This window comes from Protopterus annectens, chromosome 3.part1 (genome assembly GCF_019279795.1).
Source record: "Protopterus annectens isolate FY-2018-M chromosome 3.part1, PAN1.0, whole genome shotgun sequence".
NCBI classification, from domain to species: Eukaryota; Metazoa; Chordata; order Ceratodontiformes; family Protopteridae; genus Protopterus; species Protopterus annectens.
The window spans coordinates 472,568,823-472,592,769 of record NC_056732.1 but is presented as its reverse complement, the minus strand read 5'-3'; the positions used below and the strand labels follow the sequence as shown (position 1 = coordinate 472,592,769).

Here is a 23,947-nt window from a genome sequence, read left to right as displayed (position 1 = left end):
AAACTCTCACCCTGTCTAAGAAGTATTAATTACTACTGTAGATTCTGATTACTGTCAGGGCTATATAAATCTTAAACAAATGTAAAAAGTCCGCTTTTGACACTAAAGGAGTCTCTCAACATGGTTTCAGCCACTGTATCCAATAAAGGCCAGTTTTTGTGGGGAGTAGAGCCAGTCTGTCTGCATGCTAGTCCATCACCCAGAAAATAATAGAAGTGTTCAGATTTTGCCTGGGTCCCAAAACCCCACTTGAAATCCGATCTGGACACTATATGATTTCCTAACAGATTGCCCCAGTAATGTGTAGTAGGAAAATGAGTCAATTTTGCACGTTGCCCATAGTAATGAGAAGTTTATATCCCAAAGCAAACCAGTGGGATAATATTCTAGAACCAGTCCCAAAAATTAGTTTTCTTAAAAGCCCATATTTTTAAATTGCAGATTTTTTTGCCAGTCACACCTGGACTTACTCTTTGACAAGTTCTCTTCCTCTTTATAACATTATAAAAAGCATACAGATCCCTTCCCCCAGTTTACCCAGCAGAAGAGTTTGCTGGGCAGCATTAGACTGAGAGTCCAGAAGGGTGTATAAAATCTTGAGCCTAACACTCTTATTATAGTATTCTAAATTGTGAACTGATTCCACCGCCCCCCCAAAGAAGAGTTAGGGAGAGGGAAGTCCCCTTTATTCCTAGGTCTGCCCCCATCCCATAAAAAATTAGTCAGAAGTCTTTAAAATTTATTTATAAAGATAGCCGAAGGGGGCATGGGATTCCTTGAAAAGCGAGCTGAACTAGTGGGAAAAGAACCAGGTCGCCCCTTGTACTTTTTGCAAAATGTCCATTGTCAACTTTGGTTTTATTTAGAATGTCTTCATAAATGTAGTGTATGGAGTCCATTAACATAAAACCAACTGTTAAGCCCAAATAGGTGATTTGAGTAGTACTCCGTAAAAACTGATAAGTCTGAAAAAGAATAGTATAGGGTCATAATTAATTTAAAGAACGTCTGTCTTAATCAAGTTGACCTTAAACCCAAGTAATCAAAAAGGTCCATTTCCTCAAAGACTCCGCATAGGTAGCCTTTTGTGGAAGAGAGGTACAAAAGAAGATCAGGAATACATTACTTTTCTACACTGTCATAGTGGAGGTCCCCAGCTGTAATGGAAAATGAGCAAAGATAATAAATGGCAGTATCTGAAAGGTTTGAATTAAGTGAATATGTTCCTTAGTGGATAACATCTTATCCTATCCTAGAAAAGTTTATAAAGCAAGGGGAGGAACAAGTATGATGTACCAGGATATGTGTCCACCATACCCATCAACTCCAGAGAACTTACAAATGTCCAAAGAGAAGGGACATAACTTAATCTAGGACTAGCATGCACTTCATTGTGAATAAAAACTTATTCTAATCCTCTCCCCAAATCGTGATCCCTTCCTGAAAATATATCCATTTCTGCAGATTGTCTTTAAGATCCTTAAAAGCAGCACTGGTGTGGGGGGGTATGTAATAGAGTGCGTGTACTTTCTCCTCAACAGGGCATTTGAGTAAAGTAAATCTCCCCAGATGTTTTTCGTGTTTCACTGTTACAGATGTCCTTCAAGAATGCAACTGCAGTCCTTACATATGGGCTGTCCTGCCTCAGGCAGCCCTCGGTCGGCCCAAATATTTCTGCATCAGATGCTGTCAATTCTTCCATGACGCCAGGTCATCTGGGGTATAAAAGCATCAGCCGACACCATCTTCCCCAGTCTTTCTTGCCGCGCGGTGCCCGAAGCAGAAGCAGTTCGCAAGTGCCGGTCGGTCAGCTCCTGTGTTTTACGTATCCGAAATCATCAAAAAAGCTAAGTACCCCGTTGGGGATCTTTTTCTTGCCTCAGCCAATGTCAGAAAAAACTGAAAAAGTTAATAACTGTTTGTCTTGTGGTAAACAAATACCTCATAAGGATTTCCATTCTTACTGCCTCCCCTGCCTTGGCCCAGACCACGACGTCTCGGCCTGTGCTGCCTGTGCTTGCTTCAATAAGCACATCCTCAGGCGCCGGGCAGAGTTTGCTGAAGACTTTTTTGGCGACAAATTCTCCTATACCATGCCCGACATCCTCGGCCCATGACTTCCACTGACACCACGCCAAAAATTACCGCGAGTGCATCGGTCTCTTCTGAGGCGGTTGTTCCACCGCTCCGGACCGACGACTCCGCTTTACCGATCACTCCGGCCCCGGAGCCTGCGCCGGTGGTTGATTTTCCTCCAGATTCTGAAGCCCAAGGTTTGCCTGAGACCATACCAGTGGACAAGGTTACTCCAGCACGTGGGGCAGCTAGGCCCCCTATGTCTATGTCTATCAAGGCCTACACACGTGCTAAGGCTGCTAGCCAGGCTAAGTCTCACCCTCCTAAAGCTCTGCCTCAGCCCACTTCTGATAAACAAATCATGTCTTTAGCTGCAGATTTAATTTCTTTAATCAGAGGCTCCCAGGCTCATCCTGACAGAGGATCTCAGCCACCTTCTGACAAAAGGCCCAGGGTTGAGCATACAGACACCCTTTCTTCTGATGAAGCCTCTGGTGACTCTGATCACTCAGATACCCAGGAAGAGTCCTTCCAGGCCTACGAGGATTCAGATGCGGAGGATTCTATCCCCTCTGCCTCTCCTCCTGAGGATATTTCTTTTAGGGAAATTCTCCACTCCATGAGAGAACACTTTCAGTGGCAAGGCCAGGAATTCTCCGATTCCAGGAAACGGCTTCGTACCTTCCTTAAGCTACCCCAACACAGGCCTTTAGCTATCCCTCCAGTGCTGGATGTTCTGGATGATGTGTACTCAGATTCGAGTGCTTCTCCTGATTCTCTCCCCCCTGCTCCTGTCAAGCCGGACAGATACTACAGGGTCCCTGAAACTCACAAACATTTCTTTAAGGCCCATGCTGTTGATCTAGAAACAATTTCCCAGGGGCCCAAAGGGGTGACAACATCCACGGCCAAAAATCCTTTGCCCTCAGACAGGGAAGCTAGGTCCCTGGAGAGGTGGGGCAAAAAAAGTTTATACCTCAACCACACTGGCCATGAGAGCCCTCAGTTGCCTTTTTCATATGTTTCAGTATCAGGATTTCTTGATGGATGATTTGCAGAAAAAGTTAGCCTCTCCTGAGCCTTTAGATAGAAAGGCCTTGCAGGACGTGGTTCACAACACCACAGCAGGTTAGTAATCATTTTCTTCAGTGTGGATATGATGCATTGGAAGCTTCATGTAGGGCAGCTATGACAGGGGCTGTCATACGTAGACATGCATGGTTAAAAGAACAGCCATTACCAGATCATGTTAAAGCAAAGCTTCTAGATGCACCTCTGGAAAAGCACAAGCTATTTGGTACTAATGCTCAGGATGTGTTGAAATCAATTGAGGAAAATGCTAAATCAGTGCAAACAGTCAAGGATTTCCTCCAAGTTCAGCCTCCTAGGTTCAGCAGGAATTGGCCTTCTAAGAACTGGTCCTTTCCGGACACTGACAAGTTTCAAAGGGGAAAAAAACGGCGTGCCCGAGGAAGAGGGCAATACAGAGGCTCCTACAGGGGACGCCAATGGCAACCGACTAATCAGAGAGGTGGCGCAGGGACTTCCCCTGCCTCACAGGGACAATCACAATGACTTGCCTTTGACACCGCCGACCAAGGCTCAAAAAGAAGCACCTTTAGGTGGAAAATTATCCTTATTTTCAAAAAATTGGCACATTTTAACAAAGGACAAATGGATTCTGGACATAATAGACCAAGGCTACAGGTTCCACTTCCATACTTTACCAACAAGACAAGGCATGCCAAACCTGCCACAAAATCAAAGGGCAGAGGCATTCAAGCAAATTTCAAAGCTGAGACAAATCAAAGCAATAGAAAAGGTTCCTCCTCAGGAACAAGGCCAGGGTTTTTACTCAAGACTGTTCCTTGTTCCAAGAAAAGAAAAGCAATGGAGACCTATACTGGACTTGTCCGCTCTAAACACTTTTCTCATTATACCAAAATTCAAAATGCTGATGCTACAGCAACTCCTTCCCATGCTGGGTAAGGGGTCTTGGCTGGTTACTCTGGACCTCAGGGAGGCATACCTGCATGTCCCAATCAGACACAGTTGCAGAAGATACCTCAGATTTCTTGCAGTGTCAGAGCATTATCAATTCTCAGCATTGCCTTTTGGCTTATCTACTGTGCCCAGAGTATTCACGAAATGCCTGGCATCAGTAATTGCACACTGCAGACTCCAGGGTATTCAAATATACCCTTACCTGGACGACTGCCTTATACAAGCGGACAGCAAGCAAACCTTGACAAAAAACTTGAATTATGTCATTCACTTACTACAGGCTTTGGGATACACAGTCAACTTACAAAAATCAAGACTACTGCCATCCCAACGAATAACTTTTCTAGGAGCCAAACTAGACACAGAATCACAAATGGCTTTCCTCACAGAAGAGAAGCAAGAACAATTACCACATTACTTCAAAAGCCTAGCAAAGCTCACCCAGATGACTGCAAGGAAAATCCTGCAGGCCCTGGGTTTCATGGCATTTTGCATACTACTGATTCCACTGGCAAGACTACACATGAGGAAACTACAATGGAACCTAAAAAGTTTATGGTCTCAACACAGCCACAACTTAGAAGCAATTATCCCACTCATCCCATGTCTACAAAGGGAATTTTTGTGGTGGGCCCAAGCAAGCCAGTTAAACAAAGGTATGCCTTTCAACAAGCCTCAAACAAGCCAAACCATTACAACAGACGCCTCAGACCATGGATGGGGGGCGCACATGGAGGGCAGATGTATTCAAGGGCAATGGACTCCCCAGGAAGTACATCTGCACATCAATCAAAAAGAGATGTTAGCAGTAATGCATGCAATCGAGGCCTTCGGAAAATATCTTCAGCAAGGTCATCTACTAATAAAGACAGACAACACCACTGTTATGTGGTACATAAACAAGCAGGAAGGTACTCATTCTTACCCCCTTTGCAGACTAACAATGACTCTTTGGGAAAAATCCCTGAAACTGAACATACAGCTACAATCCCAGTTTGTTCCGGGCAGGGACAATGTTCTAGCGGACAGTCTAAGCAGAAACATCCTGGATCCACACGAATGGATGTTGCATCCAGACATTTTTGCACAAATAACTTCTGCATGGGGGAGGCCGGATGTAGACCTCTTTGCCTCCCACCTCAATCTCATCTGAAAAAGTTCTGCTCGAGGTCACACCATCCACAAGCCTGGAAAATAGATGCTCTCTCATTCAGCTGGAACTCCCTAACAATCTATGCATTCCCACCTCTACCATTGATGACCAAGGTGTTACTGAAGATCAAAGCAGAGCAACCGAAAGGCATCTTAATAGCTCCAGATTGGCCAAGACAGCACTGGTATCCATTACTAAGGAGCATAACTTGCACCAAACCGTGGACCCTGCCTCTATGGTCTCCACTCTTGACTCAGCACAATTACAGGACGGTTCATCCCAACCTGCAAACTCTGTGGCTGACAGCTTGGAGGGTCCCATGATTTCTCCCCATATCTCTCACTCCAAGGAAGTTCAACAGATATTATTAGAAGCGTGCAGACCTTCCACCAGAAAAGCTTATTCAGCCAAATGGAAGAGATTCAGCATCTGGAATACCAACAAGGGACAGGATGCATCAGTAATGAACATCCCACAGATATTGGAATACTTGGCAGACATGCTGCATAATGGACTTTCCTATTCTTCCATAAAAATACACGCTTCAGCAATTTCAGCAAGATACAACACTGACCCACCTGTGTTCTCTCATCCTTTGCTAAGACAATTTCTAAGAGGGGTAAAGAATATCAAACCTCCCAGAAAACCACCAGTGCCTGCATGGGACCTCAATTTCGTGTTGGAAAAATTAACTCTTCCTCCCTTTGAAACAGCAGCATCTGCAGAATTGCAATTTCTTTCCTGGAAAACAGTTTTCCTGTTGGCAATAACCTCAGCAAGAAGAGTTTCGGAGATACAGGCCCTCATGGCAGTACCTCCATTCCTCATTTTTCATCAGAACAGGGTTTCTTTAAGAACCAATCCTTCTTTTATGCCAAAAGTGATATCCAAGGTGTCTCTAAATCAAGCAATTCACCTGCCTACTTTCTTCCCCAATCCTCAAAATAAAGGGGAAAAACTGCTGCACACTTTGGACATTCACAGACAACTACGCTTCTACTTGGACAGAACAAAGGCCAACAGAGAAAGTCTGACCAACTATTTGTAGCTTACGCTCCTGGAGTGCAAGGAAAAGCAATTTCCAAACAAACAATTTCTAAATGGATTGGACATTGCATCAGATTCTGTTATTCTTTCCATGGAAAGGGTGTGCCAGCCAATGCCAGACCACACTCCACCAGAGCTACAGCCACCTCCACAGCCTTCCTAAGAGGGGTGGCTACAAAGGACATTCTAGAAGCTGCTACATGGAGCTCCGTGCATACATTTTCCAAGCACTACAACCTCCCTTTATATTCCAGATCCCGCGCAGGCTTTTCTTCGGCAGTCCTGCAGGGCATTTTAGCTACACCATCCTTATCTTAGAGCCTACCACCCCCAGCTTGGCTATGGTATTCAACCCATATGTAAGGACTGCAGTTGCATTCTTGAAGGACATAGTACAGTTTTGTACCTACCATAAATGTAGATGTCCGATAGATATGCAACTGCAGTCAGGTTTTCCCTCCCTCCTACCCCTCTGTGTATTGGGTCCACTTTCCTCCTTTTATACTTAGCTGGGGATATCTGTTATGGTGTATCTGTTTATTGCTATTGTGTATGTCTGGAATTTTTTATCCAGTTCTAATTTTAGCCTTCCTTGGAGGGCACCTGGCATCTGGGGCAAGAAACACTGAGGAAGATGGCGTTGGCTGATGCTTTTATACCCCAGCCGCTCTGACGTCGGGGAGGAGGCGACATCAGCCGACGTCGGACCCAGACTTTGGAATCCGGCCGACCGAGGGCTGCCTGAGGCAGGACAACCCATATGTAAGGACTGCAGTTGCATATCTATCGGTCATCTACATTTATGGTAGGTACAAAACTGTACTTTATCACACTTGAGTTATCTGCCTTCAGGTAGACCTCAGTCGGCCCAAATATTTCTGCATCAGATGCTGTCACTTCTTCCATTACGTCAGGTCATCAAGGGTATAAAACAGGCAGCCGACACCATTACATCAGTCTTTCTTGCCGAGAAGGAGCCTGAAGCAGAAGCAGTTTGCAAGTGCCGGTCAGCCATTACCTGAAATTTTCATTTTCGAGTTTATAATCCTGAAGTATTCTAAAGCTAAGTACCCTGTTGGGGATCCTTTTTGTTTTTTTGTTTTTTTTTTTTTTTTGTTCTAACAGATGTCAGAAAAAGTTAATTGCCTTGCCTGTGGAAAGCAAATACCTGACAGAGATTTTCACTGTTACTGCGTCAGCTGTTTAGGCCCAGACTACAACGTCCCTCACTGTCAGTTTTGTGCCTTGTTTAACTCCCATACCATTCGTCGTTGGGCTATCTTTGTAGCTAAATTCTTTCGCTGTCATTCTCCGTATTCCAAAATGGCTTCTACCTGCCATCCGACTACCGATCTTCCAAAAAAACAAAAAGATAGATACAGAGACAGACCGCATAGGTCCAAAACTGCCGCCGATGCTTCTGCTAAGCTAGTCGCCAGTCCGCCGGTACCTAGTGTGGTGCCTTTGCAGCCCCTGATGCCCACTTCTATGGATTCACAGGCCTCTGCTGAGACCCATTTGGAGTCCGGTATGCCGCAAGATGATTCTTCGACTATGGAACCTGCGGATGTCTCTACCTTGGATGGGTCCGGAGCCGCTGTGCAGGCACCAGCTTCTAATGGTGTATTCCGTCATACCGATGTTCAAATTAAACCAACTTCTTTCTTCATCAAAACTACTGAGTTTCGTAAGCCCAGAGTACACACAACGCCTAGAAAACCAATGACGAAAGCCCATGCTTAAGCTCCCATGCCACAAAAACAAATGCTTAGAATGGCTGAAGACCTTATTACCCTAATTAGGGGAAGCCAGCCTTTACCTGCTAAGAGACAAAGAATTGAGTTTCCTTCTGACTTTACAGACCAGGAGTCCGATGACTCTGAACCATCTGATTATCAGGACTTGCCCTTATCAGCCTAGGATTCAGATGCAGAGGAATCCATTCCCTCTGCATCCCCTCCAGAGGATTTTTCTTTTGGTGAAACCTTGCATTCCTTAAGAGAGCATTTCCACTGGGAATGCCAAGACTTTTCTCAGTCTAAAAAGAGATTCAGAGAATTTTTAAGGTTGCCTCAGCACAGGCCTCTAGCTATACCCCCTGTCCTGGATGTTTTTATGGAATCCAGTCTTACTCCAGATATGTTACCCCTGGCCCCTAGGAAACCTGACAGTTACTACCAAGTACCCGATTCCCACAAATTTATTTTCAAAAAGCCAACTGCTGATCCAGAGACCATTTCCCAGGGACCTAAAGGTATTAAAGCCACTACAGCCAAAAATCCTACTCCTTCGAACAGGGATTCCAGAGCTTTAGACAGGTGGGGTAAGAAGGTATATACCTCTGCCACTCTTGCCATTAGGGCATTAAATTGCCAGTTTTACATGCTGAAGTACCAGCAACATATTATGGAACTAATTAAACAAAAAATGTTAATTTCAGATTGTGCAGAAAATAAAGAATTTCAAGAGCTAATGCATTCTGCAAACCAAGTTAGTAAGCATACCTTGCAGTGTGGCTTTGATGCCCTAGAAGCATCTTGCAGGGCTGCAGTCACTGGAAGGCATGCTTGGCTGGAGGAACAAACCTTGCCAGATCATGTCAAATCTAAATTACTAGACACTCCTTTAAATAAGGACCTTTTGTTTGGCACCAAAGCAGAAGAAGATCTTAAAAAGATGGAAGAAAAAGCTAAATCTATGCAAACTGTTAAAGAATTCTTACAAGTGCAACCACTTAGATTCGGTAGGCATTACCTTTCAAAAAACTGGTCCTTTTCAGTCCCTTCCCGGCCTTCCCAGACAAGGCCCAGGGGAAACAGGCCATCCAGACTACAGTCTCAGGGAATGCAGAGATTTAATCAGTGGAGTGAACCCACCCCAAAAACAGGGAGTGGTAAACCGCCCCCACCTATGGAAAAAGTTCACAATGACTTCTCAACTCTCCTTCCCAGCCCTGCCCAACTACTTGTGCCTCTAGGAGGAAAACTTACCCTTCATGCAGAAAATTAGATGTCCATTACTCAGGACAGATGGGTCCTCAACATTGTATCCCAGGGGTACAAATTCTACTTCCACTCACTGCCAACCCCGAGCAGGTTTCCAGACCTTCCTCCAAACCGGTGAGTAGAGGCTCAAAAGCAGGCCCTTTCCCTGCTCAATATCAGAGCTATTCAACCTGTTCCAGTAGAACAAAGGGGTCAGGGTTTCTACTCCAGACTTTTCCTGGTACCCAGAAAAGAGGGTTCTTGGCACCCAATACTGGATCTTTTAATTCTCAACACCTTCCTGGTGGTCCCAAAATTCAAGATGCTTACCCTGCAACAGCATCTCCCTATGCTAGCCAAGGATGCCTAGTTAGTCACTCTAGACTTAAAAGAAGCTTATCTGCACATTCTCGTAAGGGAGTTATGCAGGAAATATCTACATTTCAGGGCAGGCCATATACACTATCAGTTCTCTGCACTTCCCTTTGGCTTATCTGCTGCGCCCAGAGTATTCACAAAGTGCCTGGCTCCAGCCATTGGATACTGCAGGCAGAGAAATATCCAAATTTTCCCATACTTGGACGACTGCCTGATTCAGGCAGACTGTCGGGAATTGCTGCTTCAACACCTGAAATTTGTAAAAAGCTTTCTCACTTCATTGGGGTACACCATCAACGAAAAGAAATCACAACTGGTACCCAGTCAAAAGATTGTATTCCTGGGAGCAAGCTTGGACATAACTTCCCAGATGGCATTTCTCACTCCAGAAAAATAGGTCTATCTGACAAACTACTTCAAACAAATGGCCACCGGAACCCAGCTATCTGCAAGAAAAATACGGCAAGCCCTATGGTTCATGGCCTCATGTATTCTATTAATTCCATATGCAAGACTGCATATGAGGAAACTTCAATGGTACTTAAAAAGTCTTTGGTGCCAACACTCACAGGACCTGGAAACAGTCATTCCTATCATACCTTGCCTAAGGGCAGAGTTCCTTTTGTGGGCAGAAGCATGCAACCACAACAAGGGACTGCATTTCACTTAACCCCTCGCCGCCCAAACCCTGAACAGACTCATCAGACTATGCATGGGGGGCTCACATGGCAGGCAAATGTATTCAGGACCACTAGAGCCCAGGGCAGATTCTCCTGCACATCAGTCAGAAAGAGATGCTAGCTGTACAGAATGCTCTGACAGCTTTCAGATGTCTAAACCTTCCAGGACAACTGCTGATAAAAACAACACCACAGTTATGTGGTACATAAGCAGGGGGGATCCCATTCTTACTCATTGTGCAGCTTAGCCATGGCCCTGTGGAACACAGCCTTGAGCTGCCAAGTGCATCTACAAGCTCAATTCCTGCAAGGCAAACAAAATTCACTGGCAGACAACTTAGGCAGAAATCTCCTAGACCCACACGAGAGGAAATTGGAGCACAACACCTTCAACCTTCTGATCCACATGTGGGGGACCTTGGAGGTGGACCTTTTTGCCTCCCCCCAAAACCACCAATTAAGCAAATACTGCACCAGGAACCCTCACAGCAGGGCCTAGAAGGTGGATGCCCTATCCTTTCAATGGGAAAACCTCTCAGTCTATGCATTTCTCCCTCTGCCCCTTCTTTCAATAGTATTACTCAAGATAAAACAGGACAGGCCAAGGGCAATTCTTATTGCACTAGACTGGCCATGTCAGCGCTAGTACCCACTCCCATGCAGCCTGACAATGGTGCTACTCTGCTGTCTCAGCAGGAGGGAAAGATTTTGCACCCACAATTGCAAACCCTGAACCTTGCAGCATGGCTTATTCCTTGAATACCCTGCCAGCAACCCTCAGCAAACAGGTGCTGGATGTCATCCTTGAAGCCAGAAGGCCTAGCACTAGGAGATCCTATGCTGAAAAATTGAAAAGATATTGTTCTTGGAATCAGTCTAAAGGAAAAGACACAGCAGTGCCCTCCTTACCTCTAATCCTGGATTACCTAGAAGAGCTACTAAACAGAGGCCTATCCTTCTCCTCCATTAAGATTCATGCCTCTGCCATCTCAGCTCATTATAATACTGAGCCACCTCTATTTTCGCACCCTCTCATCAAACGGTTCCTGAGGGGGAAAACAATTTAAGGCCCCCTAGGAGAGCACCCACCCCAGCCTGGGACCTTAACTTTGTATTGGAAAAGCTCACGCTTCCACCTTTTGAACCTGCTGCCTCAGCAGAGCTAAAGTTCCTCTCTTGAAAAACAGCCTTGCTTTTGGCCATAACTTCAGCCAGAAGAGTATCTGAGTTACAGGCACTTATGGCTGTGGAACCCTTCATTATTTTCCATGCTGACAGGGTTTCCCTCAGGACTAAGCCATCCTTCATGCCTAAGGTGGTGTCCAGTGTGGCTCTAAAGCAACCCATCCATTTACCAACCTTCTTCCCTAACCCTCAGAATAAAGGGGAAAGGATCCTGCCCTCCTTAGATGTGCGCAGACAGCTCAGGTTCTACCTGGACAGGACTAAACCTTTCAGAAAATCTGACCAGCTGCTAATCAGCTTTGCTGCAGGGGCAGAGGGTAAGGCCATTTCAAAACAAACCATTTCCAAATGGATAGCACACTGCATCCATTTCTACTACAAGCACCATGGAAAACCTGTCCCACAGGGGATCAGAACACATTTCACTAGGGCTACTTCCACCCCTACTGCATTTCTCAGGGGTGTCCCTACCAGGGACATTCTGGAAGCTGCAACCTGGAGTTCTGTACACACCTTCACCACGCATTACCACTTCCCAATCTTTTCCAAATCTAGGGCTGGATTTGCTACAGCAGTCTTGCAAGGCCTACTAGCCTACCCTACACTTGTTGACTGCCTCCACCCATCCTCAGCTTTGGGAATCAAGCCAAGTGTGATGACTGCAGCAATGAAACACAAAGAACATATTACAGTTGTGTACACTTTAAATCTAGATATTTGAGTGTATTCACTGTTGCAGTCTTGGTTTCCCTTCCTCCAGCCCCCTGGCTTTCTCTATCCTTCTACCTCTCCTCTCTGTGGCCATTCCCAATGGATTTGGTATTTACTCTTTACTGGTGGTGTTCTCCACCATTTACTAGCTCCCTTTTTTGGGGGTCTCCTGACATCTGGGGCTAGAAAAACTGATGTAATGGCATCTGCTGCCTGTTTTATACCCCTGACGACCTGATGTCATGGAAGATGTGACAGTATCCGATGCAGAAATGCTAAGACTCTGGTATTCGGCCCGACTGAGGGCTACCTGCAAACATAACCCAAGCATAATGACTGCAACAGTGAATACACTCGAACATCTACATTTATGGTAAGTGTACACAACTGTACTTTATCCTTTATCATATCTATAATCTCTAAAACCAGCCCCTTATGATAAAGACTGGCTATACCTCACATTTTGCTATCTTTGTATGAGGAAAACCTGTCCAAAGTCTCCTAAAAGTAAACTGTGTCAATGTAATAATATAAACCAAAGGCGCTCCCCATTTATTGGGGTTAAGAAACCCATTAATAGTCTACAATAGCAAATGAAGCACACTTAAAAGTAAGAAAAATCATTCCTCTGGCACTTCCCCACATATAAAAATAAAAGTAAATTAAAATGAAAATAGCTTCTTAATGAAGTAAGCAAAATCTTTCACTTTGTGCACAGCAAAACCAATAAAATACTCTGCTGCAGATTTTTACTATCCATTCAGTACTTTAATTACTATTTAAACCAAACAAACAATATAAAACTTTGTGTCTACAATAAAGTCTGCACTATAAGGTCAAAAAATTGAGATGTTGTACTGGTCATCTGACACACAACACACAGACACTGGAGCAGATATAAATACATTTTATTTGGATAAACACAGGTTTTACAATTACTAGAGCATTCAAGCTGGCATAAGCCCTTCATCAGGAGTTAAATTACTGATGTTAAATATACTGCTTAAAGGAAAACTCCATCTTAGAACTACAAAAGTCCGTTTTTTTCACTATATCCTTGTTTTCTGAGTTATTTTAACACCTCAAAATCACTCTTACTGCTTCTTATAGAATTTAAGCATGTTTTCTGCAAAATGGCTGCCTAATGGGGCTTGCGTATCAACATGATCTTGTTTTCCTTCAAGCCTTTCTCTTTCCCGTAATCCATTTCAAGTCTGCTTTTTACGAGTCATGCTACACATAAGGAAGTAGTGGTGTATTGCATTGCCATTGACATATAATGGGATTGGTATTGGTCACTATTATCTTATTTACCTTCTGTAACAGGACTACTACTTCTATTTCTCGATGGCACTCATTTCTGTGTGTTTCAGGGCTTGTTTTACAGTATGCTAAGGAGATAAACAACTGCAACCACAAAAGTAGCTAAATTGCAGCCTTTGTTCAAAGTATTTTGTGGTAGTCCAAGATGAATTGATAAGTCACCTCCCCCCACATTTTGATAATTGTGTTAATATTTTACAAGAAAAAATATTGTCTGACTTTTCACTAGATGTCGGACATTTTTGATACTACATTTAAATCATCTTAAAATGTAAAGCAGTATAAACAACAAACATTTAAAGTTTTTTATTTCAATACTGTGATACTGCATATGTAAATTTTGTCAAAAGAGGTGACAAGTGCCTTTGAACCATTGACTGATCTAATTGCTCTGCTACATTGGAAGTAGTTGTAAATCACTGTAAGTTCTCTTCCTCTTTTCAGTAAAGACAGTGGGAAGCAGTTCCACACTTATCTGTCTTTTTTAAAGCAGCTTGAGCGCCTAACATCAGCAGGACTAATTATTCATACAAGATTGTCCGCAGTACCCGAGCACAGATTTCTCTGTCTGTGGTATGTCATGCAGGCTTAGACAAATTCATCTGCAAATTATGTGAGAAGTTAAGATTTTAGAAAAAGTGGGTCGTCTTTCCATTCCTTTGATTTCAAGATAAGAAAATTAGTTTTATAAAATACATTCAGGTTTCTGTTACCTAAACAATACTGGAATCACACTGTAGAGAGAAAAGCAGCCTAAGAGTTGAGCTAAACTGCATGAGAAGATGGAGTTCTATTTTAAATATCTATTTGTGTCTAGAAAGGGAAGTACCTCTTTTTTTAATTTCTCACAGACTTTGTTTCCTTGGCGTAATCCTTTATCTGAGTAAGATGGTGCAGCCACATCTCTGTATACCAGTACCATTAGTAACATCTTTAATGTCTGAAATATCCTAGATGCACACTATTACGAGAACTACATTAAAATACTACTTCCTGGTGTTGACCAAAGTGGTTACATTTATTTATTTGTCTGCCTGTAGTAATGTTGAGTGGGTAAATTCCATACTTTGACTGGGAGAAATTTGCCAAGATATAGAGTAAAACTTGTTGTCAATATAAATGCCATGGAACCTTTAATATATATGCATGAATGCCATCTAGCTTAGACAAAGACTTTGGTTTATTGTGTCATCTACAAGACTAGACTTCAGGAGGATCTATATCAGTTCATCAAAACAGCTCAACATTGAATACCACAACCTCGAACTGCTAACCACAAACTCTAAAAACATCGAAGGCTCAGAACAGCAAATTTTTTCCCTGGGAAAAAATTCACTGTTCTGAGAAAAACACACACAACACAAGCACACCAAAAAAACAGCAATCCATACACATGCACTTAAAATGCTACATCTAACCCTACACTAAACTGTACAATACAGTACTCTCTATCCACTATCTTTAACCCTAACCTAAGGTCTGTCACTATCGCACACTCACCTCACCCGTGCCCTAACTCACATACCCCGCCCTGACCCTAAAGTCTGTCACTATCGCACATTCACCTCACCCGCCCCTAACCCTAACTCACATACCCCGCCCTAACCCTAAAGTCTATCACTGTTGCACACTCACCTCACCCGCGCCCTAACCCTAACTCACATACCCCACCCTAACATCCGCACAATCGCACAGTTACCTGAACCCAACCCGTAACTTTCAACCACAGTGCTGAAAATAGCAAAGCCACAATAACGGACAACCGAATTCTTTCCCTAGGAAAAAATTTGGTTATCTGCAGCTTTGCCATTTTCAGCGTTCGCTGTTTTCAGGTCGATTACCATTCGAAGTATTAACACTTCGATGATCTAATATAGATTCCTTCAGGACTGTAGTAGTCCCCTCGTACCACAGTGTCATTACTATAGTATGAATCCAGATGCATGGTGTGAAAAGGAGCTCATGGTATTCTAATTTTCACAGTTTTTGGCAGGTTATGGAATAGATGTTTTAAAACTCTCATCTGGTACCATCCCAACATTTCATTACGCTTCCCATAATGTGTGTATCCGTACTCCAGTTACATAAGCTGTAATATCATGGGGAAAAGTCAAGGGTTTAACATACAGTGGATATAAAAAGTTTACACACCCCTGTTAAAATGTCATGGTTTTGTGATGTAAAAAATTAGATCACAATAAATAATTTCAAAACTTGTCCCACCTTTAATGGGACCTATAACCTGTAAAATTCAATTGAAAAACAAATCTGTTAGGGGAAAAAAGTATAAAAAATAAAAAACGTACAGTACGCTGGCTGCATAAGTGTGCACACCCTTAAACTAATAATTTGTTGAAGCATCTTTTGATTTAATTACAGCATTCAGCCTTCTTTGGTAGGAGTCTATCAGTATGGCACATCTTGACTTGGCAATATTTGCCCACTCTTCCTTGCAAAAGCGCTCCAAATCTGTCAGATTGCGAGTGCATCTCTTGTGCACAGCCCTCTTCAGTTTACCCCACAGATTTTCTATTGGACTTAGGTCTGCACTGTGACTGGGCCATTCCAAAACTTTAATTTTCTTTTGGTGAAGCCATTCTTTTGTTGATTTGGATGTATGCTTGGGGTCACTGTCGTGTTGAATGGCGAAATTCCTCTTCATTTTCAGCTTTCTAGCAGATGCCTGAAGGTTTTGGGCCGAAAGTGACTCGTATTTGGAACTGTACCTAATTCCCTCCACCTTGACTAAAGCCCCAGTTCCAACTGGAGAAAAGCAACCCAAAGCATAATACTGCCACCACTATGCTTCACCATGGGGATGGTGTTCTTTTGGTGATGCAAAGTGTTTTTACACCAAACGTACCTTTTGTAATTGTGGCCAAAAAGTTTAACCTTGGTCTCATCAGACCATAACACATTTTCCCTCATGCTTTTGGGAAACGATATATTGTTTTGCAAATTTTAGCCGGGCATGGATGTTTTTCTGTGTAAGAAAAGGCTTCCATCTTGCAACCCTACCCCATAGTCAAGACATGGAGAATACGGGAGATTGTTGTCTTATGTAGTACACAACCAGTACTTGCCAGAAATTCCTGCACCTTCTTCAGTTTTGCTGTAGGTTTCTTGACAGCCTCCCTGACCAGTTTTTGTCTTGCCTTTTCATCAATGTTGGAGGAACATCCAGTTCTTTGCAATGTCACTGTTGTCCCATATTTTCTCTACTTTTTGATGACTGTCTTCACTGTGTTCTGTGGTATATCCAATGCTGTGGAAATTTTTTGTACCCTTCTCCTGACTGAAACCTTTCAACTATGAGATCCCTTTGATGCTTTGTAAGCTCTCTGAGAGCCATGTCTTTTGCTGTACCAGACAACTGAGTAAATGTTAAGAAAATCCTACTAGGACAGTTGAACTTTACTTGGGGTTAATCAGAGTCTCTTTAATTGATGGCAGGTGTGTATCCAAGTAGACTGAATGTTGTAATCAAGTCAAAAGGTGCTTCAGCAAAGTATTAGTTTAAGAATGTACACACACAACAAAGTATTAGTTGGAGTGTGCACACTTATGCAACCAGCGTATTGTGCGTTTTTTATTTTTTATATTTTTTCTCCTAACAGATTTGTTTGTTTTTCAATTGAATTGTACAGGTTATAGATCACATTAAAGGTGGGAAATTTTTGAAATGATTTATTGTGGTCTCATTTTTTATATCCCAAAAGCCTGGCATTTTAACAGGGGTGTGTAAACTTTTTATATCCACTGTATATGATAATTGTTTTGGGGTATTCTAGCAGAAAATACTTAAAAATTGTCAGAAGTCTGAATTTTTACATTATGCCGCCTCTACAACTAGATTTTTAGTTAGTTTGGATCTTTCACTTTTGACACAATCACCTGTCTCTTGAAGGAAATTTGTTCCATCTTGTCAGAGCTGAAAATCTGTAAATGTTGCTAAAAGTTAGATTAACTTTTGTCTTTGTGTATCAGTGGTATGGAATATTACAACATGGCACTCATTAGATTTTTTCTTTTATTCCACAGAGCCGGATTTATTGTTTCAGGCTCTTGTGAATCGTTGTTAGGACCAAGGGAGAATCAGAAGGCACAAACCTCAGTGTTGGATGCTAAAGAGTTACTGAAGTATTTTACTCCAGATGGAACCCCTGCTACAGAGCTTCAACCCATACAGATTCAGAGAGGGTAAGCATGTACTTTTTTGTCTTTGCCATTATGGAGTCTTACACCACATGATCACACAGAAATTAAATGAACTCAGTTATCTGGTGTTTTGAAGACACTGTGTTTTTTTTGCTTTCACAGTCTCTTTGCAGGAATGGAAAGCTACTGTTATCTGACAGCATTGGACTCCATTACTAATTGTAGATCTTTTTTTTTTAATTGCCTTGTAGCATTCTTTGGAAGCACAGTGATGCAGCATTTAGCATCACTGTTGCCTCACAGCGCTTGGTTTTCCATTTCAGTTTTTGGGGTCACCTTCTTGTTGGAGTCTGCTTGCACTTCATTTGTCCATGTGGGTTGCTACCAGATGCTGTGGTTTCTTTCTCCATTGGAACACATGCCTTAACAGCTTGATGATCCTCCCAATTGCCTTAGGTGTGAGTGCCATGTGTATGTGTACATCTTGCAGTGAACTTGGCATCCCATCCTCTGTTAGTTTCTGTGCTTTGTGCCCAGTGAGTTCCAGAAGCGTATCTAATTCTGGGTCATGTAGACATTGAACAAGTCAGTAGTCAGAGAGCGGGAGTGAATGAATAAAGTTATTAGTAGCACTGTCCCACTAGTTGCACTTTTTTCTTTTGAAGAGCATAAAGCATCATCTTACATAAACTTTAAATCAGAATGTTGTTCGGTTGAGCCATGCACCCAGCTCAAAAGGGTAGCCTCAGAAAACTTTCTTTTTTCTCATTAGCTTCAGTCTTTTTATAAGCCATGTCCACAACATGGACAAGCCAATAAATAAAAGGCTCAGTCCTCCCCTTTCAGTTCTTTCTGCTGCTCAGCTATTCTTGAGATCATTATGCGCTCCTTTTTTGATTTTTTTTCAGTTTACCTTAGTTTGTGTTTTTTCTTTGATGAAAATTTTCAGATATATCATACTAAAAGCCTTATCTGGTTAGTACAGGTGCAAGCACAAGACTGTGCTAAATGGAAAAAAAGATAATACCAGAAGAGAAGTGCAGGTTTGTTGTGCTCCTTGTACCGTACCTAGGCAAAGTTCACTTCATTGGAAGTGGGAGACTATGGATTTTGCAGATAAAAAACTCTCATCATCTTCTTCTTCTTCTTCTTTCAGCTTTTCCCGGTTAGGGGTCGCCAGAGTGGATCACCTGTCCACTCATGATTGGCAGTGGAGTTTTATGGTGTCGAGTTGCCAGCCCAGCGCCCAACCTTCCACTGAAGGCACACACACACACAGGCACTCACACCTAGGGCCAATTTGGAGTGTCCAATCCACCAAAACCCTCATCTCAAAGTAAGAAAAAGAAAAGTGAGTTTAATTCTTCAATTTCAGAAGAAGAACATTGCAAAACACCCAGGAAGTATGGGAGCCAGCTGATTCACCAGCAGCAATCCCTGCAAGTGCCTTTCTTGTGAATCAAAATTGCTGAAAAACAATTTCAGCAGTCATTAATGTTGTACTTTTCCACTGTTGTTTGACAGTGGAATTAGTACATATAAGATTGGAAGTGGGGGACTTGCCTTTAAAAACATTGTTTCCTTTTTTCTTTAAGTAGTTTCCGGCAGTTTTGACTTGCACAGATGGCAGTTTTAGAGATTGCCAGTGGCAAATCAGTATGACTCCAGAAACACCAATCCAAAGCAATGGCAGATCTCATTCTCCATTTCTTTGTGGCATTATTGACTCCTCATCAAAAGACAGGCCTAATGAACCTTAAGTCATCAGTGGGCTTATTGAAAAGAAACTTTATGGAGCTGTTGTGAACAGGCTCTTCTTTGTTGTCCTGAAGGATGGGCTGTGTCTCTGATGAGAAGAGAGGAGGAGGCCTGACCTTATGGTCATCCTTGAGAAGCCAACTGTTGAGCTGATTGTTAGGTTCAGTATGTATGTCTGTCTTGGGGGGGGGGGTAACTTTTCCCTGCTCAAAGATCCCTTCTTTGAGGAGTTGTTCCTGAAGGTTGGCCGCTTTATAGACTTTCAACTTAGTGGTGCACACTTCAACTCAGATTTCTGCTGCCTTACCTTTATATCATAAGGGTAACCATCACATCTGCATGGAAAGCCCTGATCAGACTGCTGGACAGTGCTTTGTGTGCAAGTCTGAAACACTGAAATCCTATTGGACAGTTATATTTTTGGACTGGCACCTTGTGACCATTTCACTACTGAACACTGACTACTCTGAGTTTCAAATGACACATCATGTCAAGTTATTCCCTGCCCCCAATGTAGCACTTTTAGCAACTTGATCTGTTGAGAATGATGATTACTTTGTGTGCACTTGTCAAGTTTTGTATGTAAACTCAGAAGAAACTGTGGGAAATTCTGGCTGTTAGCACAAGCACACAGGACTAAAGCTCTGAGCTGTTAATGAGCTGTTTCCTGTGGTACAGGGTTTGATTCTTTCTACCTGCATTTGCTTGTTGTGCAGCTCTGAACAAGTTACTTAACCAGACAGTACTCCTTGGTCTCCCATGAAAAGGGGCAATTTGTCCAGTAGGCTTACCCAGTCAACAGATCGGTTACAAAAAAAGGTGAAAATTTATTCAACTCGTTTGAGAGCATAGATGACTGCAGGGAGACCCACATGCAATCACTGAAGTCTTTGTTCCATATGGTAGGGACACAGACAAGGACTACAGCACTCTAGATGATGCTTCAGAGGTATTATTAGCTCCCGTCTCCCTGCTGAAGAACAGCTACATTTAGATTGTTTAATTTACTGGATAAAATGTGTGTGTCAGGCAGGTTAAGGAGGTCCTTTCTGGCCTGATGAAGAGACCTCAGTAGGTCATCTCCCTATCTGTTATTTAAAACTAGCAAACCAGTGGCCACCCAACTCAGTTCAGGAAAGAGGAGGATCCCTTCAAAGCTCCTGGAGAACTTGCATCCCACTGTAGTTCCTATCTATAACCATATGTCCATAGCCAGAACTTGCCTCGTAAGAAGATTTCTTATCTTATTAAACCAGCCCTCCACATGAGCTTTTGAGTTTTTCTTCAAAAAGCTCAGTGAGTGCAAGAAGTCATCAGGGAAGATACTTTAAGCATGTCCAAGCACCGGAAACGGTCACTGTGGCACTGGACAAATGGACCATACAACTGCTGGATCAGGGCTCACCTAAGAATTTGTTGCCTATCCTCCCTTTCAGGTATCTCCCGTATACTGATAATCTTTTGTAGAAGGTCACTTAGTTTTTGAAGAAAGAAACCATAAAAATGGTTTCTTCTTTCAAGAAACAGAACAATTACTCGTGTTTTTTTTTTTCCTTCTTGGTTCCTCAAATGATGGATTTTGTATTCATTCATAAACTTCAGGATGCTTTGTTAGCAGTCATAAAGTCTCCAGGCTTAATCTGTCCTCTTACTTGCGTACTAATCCATCTACACACTGTATAAGATCATAAGTAAGTACTAGGCTAGCTGCCTTGCGGTCCATTTTAAGACTAGCTGATTTTCCTTTTGTGCTTAAAATAACCTATCCCATTTGGTTATAGATTGTCCTTGCCTATCCTGTGGTCAATAATTATATATTGTACATAATGAGAATTACTGGGATCATACTTTAGGTGATTTGAGAGGACCCATTCATGGGCTAAAGCATTTAGAAGCTGCCTATGTCCATTAGTAGTACAGAGGGCTATCCTGGGGTAAATGTCTGTTTCCCATCCATAGATCTAAGTTGCACTTGAATATGGGCAGGGATGAACTTTTGTTTTATGTGGCTGGGGATTATGTTTGTGCATTTCAGTTATAGCTATTTCTCATTTGTTCAAGACCTTTACTTTTTTGAAACCTTTGAATTACCACTTAAGACTTAGGCAAGCATACATTAACAGAAAACAAAAACTATAGTAGCATGTTTTTACATTTGCATACATTATACATCACACATCTTTTCATTGTAATTATCATCAGTTCAACATTGCAATTGCTGAATTCCTGCCTTCTCTTTTTGGCAGAGAACATAATTAAATTTAATAATTTTTTTCTATTGTTTAGACAATTCAAATCCTGCGTCCCAGCTCAAAAAAGTAACATAGTGTTGTCTAGAAAATTGTTATAATCTGCCAACTCATTATGCTCCCAAAAACATGTTCCCAGTTACCTCTGTCTTTACCATTACACCTCCAACATTTACTATCTACCTGAGGAAAAATGCTTTGAAGTCTGCTTGGGGGTATAAAATTACCTATGCAAACACTTGCAATAAAAGATCCTAACCCTTCTGGACTTTGTTGCATACTTGGGATCCATACATATGTCCTCCTGTTGTTCTTCTGTAATTTGCTTTTCCAATCTCTTTTTCCAGTTTTTTCTAACCGCCTTTGGTTGATTTTTATAGTTATCATGCAATATTGTATATGCCCTAATAATTATCCCATTTTTAACAGCAGCTTCTGTTCCACATTTGATTAAAACCCCCAACAGAGTAGGTCTTTTGCTCAAGATTCCATATCTCTTTCTCTTTGCCTGTACTCTGATATCATTCCCTGGTAGGGAAGGCAGTCTAGCCTGGAGTCCCAGTATCTTCTTGGCCTCATCCCACTCCATTACCTTTCCCTCTCTAGGTATCTTCCCCCAATACCTTGGATGTTCTTCATGTTTCACTGTTGCAGTCATTACATTTGAGTAATCTGGTGGCAGGTTGCCCTCAGTCGGCCTGAATAACAAAGTCCTGGGTCCTGCGTCGTTTGCTGTCTCCTCTTCCATGATGTCAGGTCGTCAGGGGTATAAAAATGCAGCCAATGCCATTTTAATCAGTCTTTCTTGCCGCGTGGTGCCTGAAGCAGAAGCAGTTTGCAAATGCCAGTCAGCGACTCCTGAAATTTTCGTTTTCGAGTTTCAGAACCGAAGTCTTCAAACTAAAGCTAAGTAACCTGCTGGGGAAACTTTTTCTTGCTCCTTACCAATGTCAGTAAAAGTTAATAATTGTATTACTTGTGGGAAGCAAATACCTCATAAGGATTTTCATTTGTACTGTATTCCTTGCCTAGGCACTGACCACAACGTGCTTGCTGTCAGTTTTGTGCTAATTTAACCAATGCACTATTAATCGTCGGTATATTTTTGCTTCTAAATACTTTGGCTCAAGATTTAACTATCCTGAAATGTCGTTGGTTAGCAATCCAACTACCGGAATCTCAAGAAATGCAAAGAATAAGACAGAGACAGACCGTTGAGGTCCAAAACCGATGACAAAGCTTCTCCTAAGCCAGTCGCCGGTTCACTGGTACTCAGTGAGGTGCTTTTGCAGCCCCTGATGCCTGCTACTTTTGATTTGCAGGCCTCTACCGAGACCCATTCAGAGTCCGGTATGCCGTGAGATTCTTCAAGTATTGAACCCGCGGATGTCTCTCCCTTGGATGGGTCCAGAGCCGCTGAGCAGGCACCAGCTTCTCTGGGTGTTTTCAGGCCTAACAATTTGTATATTAAACCGACGCCGTCATCTAAAACAAGGCCAAAACCAACTTCTATGTGTAAAAAACGGATGCATGAGCCACGTGTTCGGGCACCTATGCCTAAAAAACAAATGATCAAAATTGCTGAGGATTTAATTACCTTGATCAGGGGTTCCCAACTCCCTCCTACTGAGAGGCCTAGGCAAGGCACTGATTATGAATCTTCAGATCAGGTTTCAATTTCTTCAGATTCCTCTTCTGATCAGGAATTTTCTGTTCCCCCTTATGAGGATTCTGATGCAGAGGAATCTATCCCATCTGCATCTCCTCCTGAGGATTACTCTTTTGGAGAGTCTTTGCATACTTTAAGGGAACATTTTCACTGGGAGAGTCAGAACTTCTCTGAATCAAAAAAGAGGCTTAGGGATTTCTATCTTCTTCCTCAGCATAGGCCTTTGGCTATTCCTCCTGTTTTAGACATTGTTGATGATGTGTTCTCAGAATCAAGCATGGCTCCTGATTCCCTGCCTCCGGCTCCTAGTAAGCCAGATAGATATTACAGGGTTCCTGACTCCCACAAATTTATTTTCAAAAATCCTGCTGCTGATCGTGAGACTATTTCTCAGGGTCCCAACTTTAAGGCCTCTACAGCCAAAATTTCTACCCCTTCTGATGGAGATTCCAGGGCGCTGGATAGATGGGGTAAGAAGGTCTATACTTCTGCAACCTTGGCAATCAGGGCTTAAACTACCAGTTTAGGACAAGTGGGTCTTAAATATAGCATCCCGTGGATACAGATTTCAT

At 42.6% G+C, this 23,947-nt stretch overlaps 1 protein-coding gene across 2 annotated transcripts in view; it reads left to right on the top strand.

Annotated features, from left to right (window-relative positions):
- Positions 1-23,947, top strand: part of LOC122798172 (MDM2 binding protein) — a 983,220-nt gene that overhangs the window by 507,150 nt on the left and 452,123 nt on the right. For both annotated transcript variants that reach the window (XM_044066913.1, XM_044066912.1), the window contains exon 12: positions 17,583-17,741. In XM_044066913.1, the coding sequence (XP_043922848.1) occupies positions 17,583-17,741 (159 nt within the window). The remainder of the gene's footprint in view (positions 1-17,582; positions 17,742-23,947) is intronic.